General features: G+C 40.8%; 1 protein-coding gene across 7 annotated transcripts in view; it reads left to right on the forward strand.

The window, feature by feature from the left end:
• Nucleotides 1-15,533, forward strand: part of LOC124127845 (rho GTPase-activating protein 26-like) — an 87,389-nt gene that overhangs the window by 41,779 nt on the left and 30,077 nt on the right. For 3 of the 7 annotated variants that reach the window (XM_048387811.1, XM_048387814.1, XM_048387815.1), the window contains exons 9-17: nucleotides 802-876; nucleotides 5,485-5,562; nucleotides 6,270-6,339; nucleotides 7,555-7,652; nucleotides 8,932-8,969; nucleotides 9,988-10,044; nucleotides 13,994-14,072; nucleotides 14,370-14,403; nucleotides 15,398-15,460. In XM_048387811.1, coding sequence (XP_048243768.1) covers nucleotides 802-876; nucleotides 5,485-5,562; nucleotides 6,270-6,339; nucleotides 7,555-7,652; nucleotides 8,932-8,969; nucleotides 9,988-10,044; nucleotides 13,994-14,072; nucleotides 14,370-14,403; nucleotides 15,398-15,460 — 592 coding nt within the window. Of the gene's footprint in view, nucleotides 1-801; nucleotides 877-2,295; nucleotides 2,332-3,718; nucleotides 3,749-5,484; nucleotides 5,563-6,269; nucleotides 6,340-7,554; nucleotides 7,653-8,931; nucleotides 8,970-9,987; nucleotides 10,045-13,993; nucleotides 14,073-14,369; nucleotides 14,404-15,397; nucleotides 15,461-15,533 lie in introns of all 7 variants that reach the window. The other 4 variants (XM_048387812.1, XM_048387813.1, XM_048387816.1 and 1 more) reach the window with 4 other exon arrangements.

The following is a 15,533-nucleotide window of genomic DNA, read 5'->3' on the forward strand; positions in this document are numbered from 1 at the left end:
GGTCTTCAGCCACCAATGCTTGCCGTAAAAGGCGACTATGCTTGTCGTAAAAGGCGACTTACCGGATCGGGTGGTCAGGCTCGCTGACTTGGTTAATGCATGTCATCGTATCCCAATTGCGTGGATCGATGCTCATGATATTAATCACTGGATTGTCTGGTCCAGACTCGTATATTTTCAGACCGCCGTCATATAGCTGGAATATTGCTGAGTGCTGTGTTAAACAACAAACCAACCAACCAACCAACCCTTTCAGGATTCTAGGGAGGAATAGGTACCAAGTACTCCTTGCTTGCTGTAAGAGGCCCTGTCAGGATTCTCGGGAAGAATAGGTCCCCAGTAACCCTTGCTTGTTGTAAGACTGCTTGGTTGCTTGGTTGCTTGGTTTGTTGCTGAACGCCCCACTCAGCAATATTCGAGCTACATGCCGGTATAAATAAATAATCGAATATCATGAGCATTGATCCACGCAATTGGGATCGATGACATGCATCACCCAATCCCGTTAGTCACCTCTTACAACAAGCCTTTTATAGCATGCATGGGTTGCTGAAGACCTATTCTACCCCGGATCTTCACGGGTTGTTGTAAGACTGGGATATGATTGACAACCTGACTGGTAATGATAGTTGACAGTGTAGTTCATTGCCCAGTAGTTAGTGCACTAGCTCAGCATATGGGTTTTGTTCTCTGTATTATGTGGAGATAGGTTCATTCTTGGAGTCCCCTGGCATCCTGATGTTACCATTTAAAACCCTACCCACTCCCTCCAACACCACACTGCTGCTTCCTGTGTTTCAGACTCGAGGAAACTTTGAAAGTACGAGCAACCAGGCCGAGGAGTTGATGAACAAGATGCTGGAGGTCCGTGGCACGGTAATTAGACCTCCATGTTTTCCCACTTCTCAGGGCTGCCGACAACATCATCCAGTAAACCACAATCTCATCTCCATCGCTGTAGCTTAGTAACTCTGTTGTCCCACTCAGTCAAGCCTGGTTATCATGGTGTAAAGTTGGATTCATTCTCAAAAACACTTTCCAAATTTCCATTTTAATGCTGCCAATGTAGTTCCTTTAAATACTTTTGATTTATTAATTATTGGATTATTTTTGTTGATATTCAGATGTGAATTGCAAAAGTTGAATACAAAATAATTCATGTATTTGAGTCAGTTTCATATTTTATAACAAGGGTTGATTAAGGTGACAGTCTCTCTAAATATGACTTTATCTTCTTGTATTTCCTTTTTCTTGCAACTAGCGCATTTTGCTTTGCAAATATTTTGCATCAAAATTTCTGTAATGCACTGTTGCAGAAAATGTCTTGAAAGTATCTTTGATGGATGAGATTGTGGTTGATGGTGTATATCTCCTCATGTATGTATTCCAGTAATTATATCATCTATTCATCTAGATTCCTGAATATATTCTGTTCCTGATGAAAGTGTTACTTTTCAATACTGACATTGATAATGCTGATAACCCTAAATTTCTCGTTCTAAGCATCATGTGTGCATGAATCTCAGCAGCGACGAGTTGTCTAACTCATACTTTGTGAAGTCTTGCCCTGATTTGGTGAATAGCATGGAAGACTGGTTGTGGCACTACTAAAATATACAGGCTTGAGCAAATATGTCTGCCATTACTCAGGAGCAAAGTTAACTACCATTGTAATACTCACATCTCCTTTCACTGAAGGTTAGCTTTTAAGTCATATCAAGTTGAGAATTCAGAACATTGAACAGCCTAAAAACAATTTCGTGCAAATATATTGAGACCAACAAGACACTTGTAATGTCTTGGATAAAGTTTGTTTCAAGTTAATATGTTTTTGAGTTTTTACAAATATTTGAATACTTAAATTTTAGGATCTCTTGAGTCTAATACAGGGATGAAGAATTTTGTGAATTTTGCTATGTACATGCCGTTACAATATATGCAAAAGTCATGTAGTCCCGGAAACCCTTGGCTAACTTTCAGTGTTTGGTGGAAAAACTTTCTCATCCCTGCTAATAATAAGGATGCTAGTGTTTCGATTTCTCCACCTTTATTTTCATTCAACCTTTGAACCCATGTCATGCAGAGTTACCCCCCTTTATGATGTTGGTACAACTTGCTCCTCATGTTCTGACAGAGTTTGCTTCTGTTTGAGATGTTGATGTGTTGATGTGCACAAGTGTTCATAGCTAGAGCTAATAAACTCATACCTAGCCGTGCAAGTTTTTTTTTGTTACTTATTTTTTGCTCCAGGAATCATTTATAATGACCATGTTCATTATTTTATGTTTCTTGTAGTATTTGAACAGATGTCTTGAGAGGATTCAAATGCCTGTAACTATATTTTTGGTTTTCAAGAGTGACAACTTTTCATTGCATAGTTAATATACTGAAACTGCTCAATATTTGGATACCCTTGCACTTTATCATGACTGTACAACTAATATCACCTTTACAATTTATTGCATTTGCGACAGCATTTAAGAGGCTGCTAATTTCAGTAATGAATTCACATTTCATGTCAATTTCTGAAATTTGAATAATGCTCAGGCAAATTAAAGAAGCTAAAATCGTCAGTACCTTGCTTCCGTACATTTGTCTTGGATGGCCTTTCGCGCTTGAAGGCATGAAGTTTGAATTGAGCAAATGTTGGCGCTTTGTGGCACTGGAATTCCAGCATTAAAGGAGTGGTGGTGTATGTCGCTTTATGACGGTAGTATTCCAGCCTTACAAGCCTGGTGGTGTATTCCGGCATTACGTGTGGTGATATGTAGGTGCAGGTATGCATCATGGCTGGTATATTGTGTGCTTAACAATTGGATGGATGTGTATTGAACTGCGATATCTTGCTTCACATCTGCTGTTATTTGCTGCCTCTAAAAGCATTGTCAGCATTACTGGGTTTTCAGATAATTGCTTAGCTCTTTTCAAGCTTCCTTGTTCACTATCAGAACAATATTTACTTGTTAAGCTTTTACATATCTTGCCTATGAACTCTAGGACATTTCCAGACAATCCTATCTGTCTCATTTTCTTCTCTTGAAATATGTATGGCCATGTTCCACACCCCTCGGAAACTGGTAGGGCAGCATTCAGTTGGTTCAAGAACATCCTGTTCTAGCCAATCAGATGGTTGCCTGGATATGACGTTGTAACCAATCAGAACTGTCCTTGTAAAAGTTGTCTGCTGTGACTTTGTGGCTCCAAAATGTTTCCACAAATGTTTCCGGACAGATCAACTATTCATGAAAAAGAACATTTCAGACAGAAGACATGATTAAAACTCATCTGTCACTTGAAACAGTCTTGATTGGTTGCTTTAGTCACATGGAGTCTTTTTTGAGTGGGGTATATATGCTTCTAAAAATAAGTTAAGGACCACCCATTTTTTTATATCACTGTAGTTAGTCTGTCAGTTTAACTGTATTAATATGAAAAAATCGGATGGCCTTAAACATTTTTTGAGTGGTATATGATGGCAGTTGTCAAGGGACGTGTATTGTCGATGGAACATAGTCTTGATTTCAAGGCTACAAGAATTAAAACCTTACAATGGTGTGTAGATACTGTGTTATATCATAAGTCTGAATGTAGAAGTGGTTAATGAAAGTCTGATTTTGTATTGCACTATGTTTTTTGCGTTAAATTGAATTATCTGAAGACCCAGTTTGAACTTACCACTGGCTTTCACATCTGACACTAACGCTGGCTTATATTATAGCTCCCAGCGTCGGGCGCACCTGCATTCTTGGTAAGGGCACTCTCTTCTGTATCCAACCCGTAGTTCAACTAAATGTGTCGTAGTTCATCCTCGTCTTCCCAATCCCTTCTGCATTGAGAGTAGCTTGTTTATTTGTTGATCAAATATCAATATATTTCTATTTTTGATAATAAATAGATTCCATTGACATGTTTTCTCTCATTAATAAAATAATTTTTAGGAATATATTATTTTGTAGATATGTGGTACTGCATGAGTAGATACATTACTTTTGAATGAACCAAGTAGATCTCACAGTTACAAGTTTACATGATGATGTGCATGAGACTTACAATGAATTGATCCACATTTTGCCACTGTGTTTTGTGAGTTTGGTTTGAGCACTGTAGTGTGATGGTTTGCAGACAGGACTAATCACCTTGCAGAGATCGCTAACCCTGTCACACTGGAGTTTCACCACCATGTCATGTTCATCTTAGTCTCGTTGAATGTCACATGGTTCTTGTTGATATGTCAAGGCATTGATGACTTGTTTGGGCTGTGTTGTGAGTGATCATTGTCACTTGGATAATCCTTGGTACTGTATGGAATCAGGGCCAACTTGTGTCTACTAATGCTGTTGGTGTCATTGTCGGAAGAGGTACTACAGAAATGTACCCCAGCATGGCAGTCTATGTACAGCACTGGCCATGTTCTCAATGCATGAAACCATTTTCAGTTTGGCTCTCGACCCGTGAAGATCAGGCGTAGAAGAGGTCTTCACCAACCCATGTTTGCCGTAAAAGACGACGTTGCTTGCTGTAAGAGGCAATTAACAGGATCAGGTTGTCAGGCTCGCTGACTTGGTTGATGGCCTGAAGATCCTGGGTAGAATAGGTCTTCAGCAAGCCATGCTTGCCTTAAGAGATGACTGTGCTTGCTGTAAGAGGCTACTAACGGGATCGGATGGTCAGGCTCACTGACTTGGTTGATGCATGTCATCATATCCCAATTGCCCAGATCGATGCTCATGATGTCAATCACTGGATTGTTTGTCCAGACTCCATTATTTACAGACTGCTGCAATATTGCTGCATTAAACATCAAAGAAACAAACTGACAAACTTCAGCACCATTTGCATATTGCCATGGTGGGGTACATTTCTTTGCTCATCTGATTTTGGTTTGAGTACCTTTTTGTATGTAGAAAGGTGCTATCTGTTACTAACCAGGGGTTTAGCCCAGTGGTTAGTGCTTCACACAAGGAACAGGTTCAGTCCCAACATCGGTTTACATGCTATAGCCCAGTCTTCATCTCGCCATGACACTTCTGCATGACACGGTACACTCTCACATGGCTTCTTCCCCCATTGTCATTACCAGCTGTGTCCTATAGCCACTTAACCAAACACATCATTCCAGCCACATGTGCTGTCTGTGTAGGAAGAGGACATTTTGTCTGAATAGTCTAACAACATCTGTGTAACATCTTCCTGTAGCCACACGCAGCACTGTGTACAGATTGAGTGATGTACTCACAGGATAGCAAGATCACATGCATGGTGCAGTTATGAAGCCCTCCAGAAACATTCACTGCCTTTCTCCATCGCTAAACAAATTTTCCATATAATTTCAAATTTGTGTTATTTCTTTTAAATCCTGCCACATGAACATATTTTGATTTATTTTTGTTTGAACTACCAATGTTGCTGCACACACACATACATACATTGCATGAAGTTCGGTTGAACAACATGCTTTATTTTTGTTTATTTCCCCTTTCACAGACCAATGACCAGCATGCTTACTCTGACAGAAAGACATCAGTTACATCCAGTAATGGCTGCCTCCGTTCGAGCAGAAAGGTTATTAAGTCTGAAACGCATACAGAATTATGAAGAATGATAAAGAGTTGGTTGTTCATGTTGTGGTGAATGTTGCACTGGTCCCATCTCATGGTAGGTTGTGTCATCACCATGTGGTACTAGTCTCTGGAAGATGGTTCCTGCAGAAAGTAACCATGTCATTAAATCATTCATTTCATGAATACTGATTTCATGTGCTTGTCCCTACCATATGCTGCTTGTGACTTTGAGATTTTTGTTTTGGTATTAACAAGAGTATTTGAGGGACAATATTTTAAAATTAAGACTTCAGTATCAAATTGTGACCCATGAACAGGGGTCTGATAATTCTTGCAAATCCACCTCATTTCACTGGTGTAGGTTTCTGTCATAACAGAAATAAATATCTTTTTTACAACCAAAAAATTCCCTGATCATTCAGCTTAAGAAAGTCATGGCCAGTCCAAGGTGTCAGATTTAACATACATACTTTGGCAAAATGTGGATGGAATTTGTTCTCAGTAACACCAGTCTCCAACTTAAAGTCAGAATGTAAAGAGATCTTTAGCAAAACAGTAAATCAGTCAAAGTGTTTTTTTAAGCATTAAGGCAATGACACATATTTATAGTGCAGATTTTTAGGATAAAGGAAGTGTTATGGGATAGGCATTGTGTACATTCCCAGAGCTTTCTTATGTCATGCTATAACAGAGAGTTGTGTTGCACAGAGGCCCATAGAGTCGTCCGGGACCATGCGAGGATTTACCCGACAAGGTTATCTGTATCTCTTGGAGAAAAGTAAGTACCACTCTGATATTCTGGGAGAGAGTGAGTGAATGTTGTCTCACACCACACACAGCAATTCTCCAGCTATGCCATGGTGGCCTGTAAGTAAGCCAGTCTTAGGACAGGCAAACCAATGGTTGATTGCACCAGGATGCTTGCTGTATGGGTGTAAGCAATCAATCAGGTCACACATTAGGACCTCCCAATTATCATTTTAGTCAACTCCAATCTTCATTGTTTTTTTGGTTACAGAATTTCTCTTGGTTTTGCAAATATTCAGGATTTGTTTTCATTATGGACCAATTATGTGCCCAATTGCATTTATTGTATTCAAAGATAGTTAAGATAGTGAAGGGCTCCCAATGGCTAAGATACTAAAGGATGTCCAATAGTTAAGATAGTGAATGGTGCCCAATGGTAAAGATAGTGAAAGGTGCCCAATGGTTAAGATAGTGAAGGGTGCCCAATGGTTAAGATAGTGAAGGGTGCCCAATGGTTAAGATAGTGAATGGTGCCCAATGGTAAAGATAGTGAAGGATGTCTAATGGTTAAGATAGTGAAGGATGTCTAATGGTTAAGATAGTGAAGGGTGCCCAATGGTTAACAATAGTGAATGGTGCCCAATGGTAAAGATAGTGAAGGGTGTCCAATGGTTAGGATAGTGAAGGGTGCCCAATGGTAAAGATAGTGAAGGGTGTCCAATGGTTAAGATAGTGAAGGGTGCCCAATGGTAAAGATAGTGAAGGGTGCCCAATGGTTAAGATAGTGAAGGATGTCTAATGGTTAAGATAGTGAAGGGTGCCCAATGGTTAACAATAGTGAATGGTGCCCAATGGTAAAGATAGTGAAGGGTGTCCAATGGTTAGGATAGTGAAGGGTGCCCAATGGTAAAGATAGTGAAGGGTGTCCAATGGTTAAGATAGTGAAGGGTGCCCAATGGTAAAGATAGTGAAGGGTGCCCAATGGTTAAGATAGTGAAGGGTGCCCAATGGTTAAGATAGTGAAGGGTGCCCAATGGTAAAGATAGTGAAAGGTGCCCAATGGTTACGATAATATTGTTGGATACAGGGCAGTACCACTATAAGAAGTTTCCTTTTTGGGTGTCGTACGAAAGACTGTGCCACAGTATAAGGCGATACAGAATGTGCTTTTATGACATTGTCTTACCGTTAAGCAACAGTTAAACTGGTTGGCATATAAATGGTGATGTGTGATTCCTGTTTACAGAGGCTCTGGGAACAACATGGACCAAATTCTACTGCCAGTACAAGAAGGAGACGAAAGAATTCTACATGATCCTGTACAACCAGATGGGGGGCAAGATGGTAAGGTGGATCTTACATCGGGGATAGAACAACTACCAATGTAGCAGTAACAGAATCAGCCACATCCTCAGTGCTGGACCGGTGTGGGGATTCCTGGTCTGGTCTGACTCACTCTCCGAAATCCATACTTCTGTATTAGATTTGTATTGAGTTGTCATAATGATTGCTGAGTGAATGCCAGCTGTAATTAAGACCTCTGCCAAATGAACTTGCCCATTTAGCACTACTACCTTACTAAGATAGAGTCCCAACCTCCAAGCTCCTCCTTGCCTCAAATGGCTATCCAAATACCCGGAGTGCTGACTTGTATTTGTGAAACATATTCACCTCCAACCTACCATCCTTGCTGCAAATGGCTATCCAAATACCCTGAGTGCTGAATCCCGATGGACTTGTATTGGTGAAACATATTCACCTCCAACCTCCCATCCTTGCTGCAAATGGCTATCCAAATACCCTTCAGTGCCGAATCGTGATAGAGTTTGTTAATCAGCCAGGGTGAACAGAAGACAGCGGTGCTTGTGGTCGTACCACTAGGATCGCCTTCACTTTCATCTCTTCTCCCACAATCAGCTGACGCCATTTGACGCGACGATAAACTCAATTCGCTCTCTTACTCTTTCAAAATCCATTGACATGCCATGATATGATTGAGAAGCATTGAACCTAATTCATTCGCCGCTAACATATGATTTAGTAGCATATCCTTTGATGATTATTTTGTCCATTCATTACGTTTTTGAGTCAACACTGGTCATATGTTATGCCATCAAAGAGGTCTTGATCAAGTATGTATGTAGATCATACGGACAAGCAATTACTTAGGCTTTATCCTAGTATAGAGGAACGATACACAGATGCATCAGTGGATCATGATTTTTTACTTCTCGATACAAGTATCAATCACAGTAGCACACGAAGTAAAAAGTATCGATTCTTACCTTAAATGCTTTCTTTAGTAAATGTAACACCAAACACTGATTACTAGTGAAAATAAATAGTGAAAACATCAATATTTTAATCCGTTGCACCATACTTGACACTGCTAACTGTAAGGCGTTATTTGGCAATCCTGTCTATGACAAAGATGGATTACGTACCACTGATAAGAGCACATGCAAGTATCGTGATGCGTATCGAATCGTGAAGGAAGGTATCGTGATATGGATCGGATCTCACAGTTGGTGTATCGTCCCAGCCCTAACTGCTCGTTTAGCCACACAATTGATTAAGGTTCTTCAAGAGTATATACAGCTAATTTCCTCTTCCTCTCTTTCAGAGTACTCCCGACCGCTATGTCTTGGACTCCTGTGTCAGGTATGAGTTCTAACTTACCTAACTCAGGAAGAAAGTTCCATGACTGTCCCATCAAAGTCACCCTGATTTTTTTCTAGTCAGCACCATACCATGTTGTGGGTTTCACCAAATTGGTAAACGTCTGCATTACTTTTGGGCTTACCTCCAAAATCAAGCTGACACGTTGTGATGTAACTGAAATACTGTATTGTTCAAAGCAGCTTTAAACCCAATTCACTCAGTGATAAAAGTAAATGACCCTGTTTAACTAAGCAAGCTTAAAGTTTGGCAGTTAGGAGAGCCCCAGCATGACAGAAGCTTTTTATAAAAGGTCAGTTATCAGTTCCCAATGTTTCTTGCAAGAGTTCATAAAAAAATTCTATCGGGGCGTGGGTGGCCCAGTTGTCTAAGCAGAATTACATCCCTTAGGTGTGCCAGGAACCTGTAACCAAGTTCTGGTTTCTTAGTTCCATACCGGTACTCGTGGGATTCACTAAAATGGAAACTGTCTTAGACCTGCATCACTCTGGCCTTCCTCCCACATCAAACTGACACCCTGTGATATAACTGAAATACTGTTCAAAACAACGTTAAGCACAACTCGGTCACGACAATAATGTCCAATCTGAGCAGGACACATGAAGATCCGGGGTAGAATAGGTCTTCAGCAACCCATGCTTGCCGTAACAGGCGACTATGTTTGTTGTAAAAGGCGACTAATGGGATCGGGTGGTCAGGCTCGCTGACTTGGTTGATCCCAATTGCGTGGATCGATGCTCATGGTGTCAATCACTGGATTGTCTGGTCCAGACTCGATTATTAACAGACCGCCATCATATAGCTGGAATATTGCTGTGTGCTGCGTTAAACAACAAACAAACAATCTGAGCAGCCATATGGACTGAAGGGTTCTTTGGCAAAACTCTTTGAACAATGTGTGAAACTCATGCATTGTGTCCCTTCTGTTGTATTGGTGGAGTTTCACTATAAGCGCCACTAAACAGTCTCACTTGAAAAGTCATAACTGTTTTTCTTTCAGACGTGCCTCAGATTCCATAGAGAAACGTTTCTGCTTCGATCTGACAGTGAAAGAAAAGTAAGTACATGTCTTCATGCAAGTTTCCAACAGATAACTCAATAACAATAACAACTTCCTCATTGTGTGGAGTTTTGCAGGAGATAGATACGTGGAAGTTGTCAAGATTCACGTTAAACAACAGAATGTATAGTTGTTGTAGACAGGTTCTCACACAGGAATGTGAGGGCAGTGCCTGGTAAGTGGTCATATAATGGGTGCACTTGAGAGGTGTTGTGTTGTAACACTGCCTGTACCCTGGGGAATCCCAGTGATATGTTCTGTAAGTTTATCTGGCATTGAGTTCTTAGAGAAAGAGGGGTTTAGTTGTAACACTGTCTGTACCCTAGAGAATCCCAATGACATATTCTATTAGTGTAGTTGTAACACAGTCTGTACCCTAGAGAATCCCAATGACATATTCTATTAGTGTAGTTGTAACACTGTCTGTACCCTGGGGAATCCCAATGACATATTCTATCAGTGTAGTTGTAACACTGTCTGTACCCTGGGGAATCCCAATGACATATTCTATTAGTGTAGTTGTGACACTGTCTGTACCCTGGAGAATCCCAATGACATATTCTATTAGTGTAGTTGTAACACTGTCTGTACCCTGGAGAATCCCAATGACATATTCTATAAGTGTAGTTGTAACACTGTCTGTACCCTAGAGAATCCCAATGACATATTCTATCAGTGTAGTTGTAACACTGTCTGTACCCTGGGGAATCCCAATGACATATTCTATTAGTGTAGTTGTGACACTGTCTGTACCCTGGGGAATCCCAATGACATATTCTATTAGTGTAGTTGTAACACTGTCTGTACCCTGGGGAATCCCAATGACATATTCTATTAGTGTAGTTGTGACACTGTCTGTACCCTGGGGAATCCCAATGACATATTCTATTAGTGTAGTTGTAACACTGTCTGTACCCTGGGGAATCCCAATGACATATTCTATCAGTGTAGTTGTAACACTGTCTGTACCCTGGGGAATCCCAATGACATATTCTATTAGTGTAGTTGTGACACTGTCTGTACCCTGGGGAATCCCAGTGATATGTTCTGTAAGTTTATCTGGCATTGAGTTCTTAGAGAAAGAGGGGTTTAGTTGTAACACTGTCTGTACCCTAGAGAATCCCAATGACATATTCTATCAGTGTAGTTGTAACACTGTCTGTACCCTGGGGAATCCCAATGACATATTCTATTAGTGTAGTTGTGACACTGCCTGTACCCTGGGGAATCCCAGTGATATGTTCTGTAAGTTTATCTGGCATTGAGTTCTTAGAGAAAGAGGGGTTTAGTTGTAACACTGTCTGTACCCTAGAGAATCCCAATGACATATTCTATAAGTGTAGTTGTAACACTGTCTGTACCCTAGAGAATCCCAATGACATATTCTATCAGTGTAGTTGTAACACTGTCTGTACCCTGGGGAATCCCAATGACATATTCTATTAGTGTAGTTGTGACACTGTCTGTACCCTGGGGAATCCCAATGACATATTCTATTAGTGTAGTTGTAACACTGTCTGTACCCTGGAGAATCCCAATGACATATTCTATTAGTGTAGTTGTGACACTGTCTGTACCCTGGAGAATCCCAATGACATATTCTATTAGTGTAGTTGTAACACTGTCTGTACCCTGGGGAATCCCAATGACATATTCTATTAGTGTAGTTGTGACACTGTGTGTACCCTGGGGAATCCCAATGACATATTCTATTAGTGTAGTTGTAACACTGTCTGTACCCTGGAGAATCCCAATGACATATTCTATTAGTGTAGTTGTGACACTGTCTGTACCCTGGGGAATCCCAATGACATATTCTATTAGTGTAGTTGTGACACTGTCTGTACCCTGGAGAATCCCAATGACATATTCTATTAGTGTAGTTGTAACACTGTCTGTACCCTGGGGAATCCCAATGACATATTCTATTAGTGTAGTTGTGACACTGTCTGTACCCTGGAGAATCCCAATGACATATTCTATTAGTGTAGTTGTAACACTGTCTGTACCCTGGGGAATCCCAATGACATATTCTATTAGTGTAGTTGTGACACTGTCTGTACCCTGGAGAATCCCAATGACATATTCTATTAGTGTAGTTGTGACACTGTCTGTACCCTGGAGAATCCCAATGACATATTCTATTAGTGTAGTTGTAACACTGTCTGTACCCTGGAGAATCCCAATGACATATTCTATTAGTGTAGTTGTAACACTGTCTGTACCCTGGGGAATCCCAATGACATATTCTATTAGTGTAGTTGTGACACTGTCTGTACCCTGGAGAATCCCAATGACATATTCTATTAGTGTAGTTGTAACACTGTCTGTACCCTGGGGAATCCCAATGACATATTCTATTAGTGTAGTTGTGACACTGTCTGTACCCTGGAGAATCCCAATGACATATTCTATTAGTGTAGTTGTAACACTGTCTGTACCCTGGGGAATCCCAATGACATATTCTATTAGTGTAGTTGTGACACTGTCTGTACCCTGGGGAATCCCAATGACATATTCTATTAGTGTAGTTGTAACACTGTCTGTACCCTAGAGAATCCCAATGACATATTCTATTAGTGTAGTTGTGACACTGTCTGTACCCTGGGGAATCCCAATGACATATTCTATTAGTGTAGTTGTGACACTGTCTGTACCCTAGAGAATCCCAATGACATATTCTATTAGTGTAGTTGTAACACTGTCTGTACCCTGGGGAATCCCAATGACATATTCTATTAGTGTAGTTGTGACACTGTCTGTACCCTGGAGAATCCCAATGACATATTCTATTAGTGTAGTTGTAACACTGTCTGTACCCTGGGGAATCCCAATGACATATTCTATTAGTGTAGTTGTGACACTGTCTGTACCCTGGGGAATCCCAATGACATATTCTATTAGTGTAGTTGTGACACTGTCTGTACCCTGGAGAATCCCAATGACATATTCTATTAGTGTAGTTGTGACACTGTCTGTACCCTGGAGAATCCCAATGACATATTCTATTAGTGTAGTTGTAACACTGTCTGTACCCTGGGGAATCCCAATGACATATTCTATTAGTGTAGTTGTGACACTGTCTGTACCCTGGAGAATCCCAATGACATATTCTATTAGTGTAGTTGTAACACTGTCTGTACCCTGGGGAATCCCAATGACATATTCTATTAGTGTAGTTGTGACACTGTCTGTACCCTGGAGAATCCCAATGACATATTCTATTAGTGTAGTTGTAACACTGTCTGTACCCTGGAGAATCCCAATGACATATTCTATTAGTGTAGTTGTAACACTGTCTGTACCCTGGGGAATCCCAATGACATATTCTATTAGTGTAGTTGTGACACTGTCTGTACCCTGGAGAATCCCAATGACATATTCTATTAGTGTAGTTGTAACACTGTCTGTACCCTGGGGAATCCCAATGACATATTCTATTAGTTTAGGTGGGGCGAAGAAGGTCGGGGTTGAGTTGCCTTGAACATGTTGGTGCCGAGTGGAATTGTGTACATCATGCTGCTTGTGAAAGGGGACTACAGTGGGAGCTGTGGTCACAATAGTAGGACTTTGAATGGGTGACTGCTAGAGTAGACATGCAGCCTGACTATATGGATGTGGCTCACAATATTGACCACCGGTTTGTCTGCTCCAGACTTGATCAACTACCCGCTGTTCATACTGCATTAAACCTACTCTGTGTACGACTTTAGCCACTTGTCCGAAGCTTGAGTCTACTCAAATTCTGTTTAGCTCTGCTCATATTGGTCCATAACGTAACACTATTATCTACTGAAAATGATGCTAACAGCCATGTTCAGCTTGTAGACTCAGCATTATTAGCACAGACAGCTCACTCACTCATTCATGTTCATGGTGTAATCACAGCATTGACTGGTCAACCATCTCAACATACATTCAGACCTCTTCTTCTTTATTGTTTCAGAAATGTGACAATGACTTTCCAGTGTTTATCAGAAGAAGATAGGAAGGCTTGGATGAGTGCTATGGACGGGAAAGAACCGGTGCGTCACATGTAGTTTCCTATCCTATCGTCTCTGACACTCGGTGTATTTCAGTTGATGGTTCCTGCGCTGACCTCACAACATGCCAGTTTCAAAACTGATATATTTTTGGTGAAAAACATTCTCAGAATTTCAATATGCAGTAAAGATGCTTAGGGAAAATATGTTATGTACGATGGACTAGGTTAAGTTCAACTGAATTTGTGGATCCACTCAATTACTTGCCGTGAACTATTATAGATGTGTGCCTATTCAGTTGGTTGCTATGCACTATTGAAGATGTGTGTCCTCTTGCAGGTGTACCATGCCCCGAAAGCAAGGAATGAAGAAGGTGAGTGTTTCTAAAGAGATGGTCATGCATAGTTTAGTACCCAAATTCAGACCCAGGTCAAGAGGGGACAATTAGATTGGGTGGTCAGGCTCTGGGACGGCCCAACGGCCTAATGGCAAGCACAGGGACGTCCCAACAGCCTAATGGCAAGCACAGGGACATCCCAACGGCCTAATGGCAAGCACAGGGACTTCCCAACGGCCTAATGGCAAGCACAGGGACGGCCCAACAGCCTAATGGCAAGCACAGAGACGGCCTAATGGCAAGCATAGGGACGGCCCAACAGCCTAATGGCAAGCACAGGACCAGCCCAACGGCCTAATGGCAAGCACTGGTTTCTCTGATCACAAGCACACAGTCAGTGATCTAACCTATTCAGCCAAAGGCATTGTGTATTCATAGCTGTCGGCCATGGGAGCTGTACCAATTTACACTTGTCAGGCGAGTACACAAAGTACATGATCTTGACTACCAGTTGTTGGACTTTCATTTTTGTGGAAGTCTCGGTGGCTGAGTGGGTTAGATCGCTGCTTTCTATGCTGGCAATTAGGTGTCTCACTCTGGCAGTGTGGGTTCGAATCCTTGATTGGACTAAACCCAAAACAAGTACCAGAATCTGTACTTTACTGATAAAGTATTATTCCAAATATAAAATTTGTCATATTTGACCACTTTCTAAATGACATTGTGTATTCATGTGTAAGAGTAGCTTTTATCTTTGGTAATCTTAACAGAGTGTCACAAAATTTTCCAGATGCAATGAAGGTTATTGTTAGCCACTCGCAATACTTTCATGTCACGAAACGTATTTGTAGACTGATGTGATGTAGCTTGAATATTGTTGACTGTAGTGTCTATAACAGACAAAAGCATAATTAGATAATGAAGAAAAGATTGATGTGATAAGTTTTTCCAATCTCCAATTCATTGTATAAGAATGAATTCGAGACTGTATAACTTGATTTCTGTTTATGATTTCCTCTGGTTCTTGCAGCCTTCCTGGATGACGTTGGTTTTACATTTGTGAAGAGATGTCTGGCATCGGTTGAAAAGAGGGGTAAGATAGTCTTTCTGTCCATGTTTAGTGGTGTGTTATGGACATGGGATGTATCTACAGTAGATTAGATAGT

This window comes from Haliotis rufescens, unplaced genomic scaffold (genome assembly GCF_023055435.1).
Source record: "Haliotis rufescens isolate VD_foot unplaced genomic scaffold, xgHalRufe1.0.p SCAF_7, whole genome shotgun sequence".
Taxonomy (NCBI): Eukaryota; Metazoa; Mollusca; class Gastropoda; order Lepetellida; family Haliotidae; genus Haliotis; species Haliotis rufescens.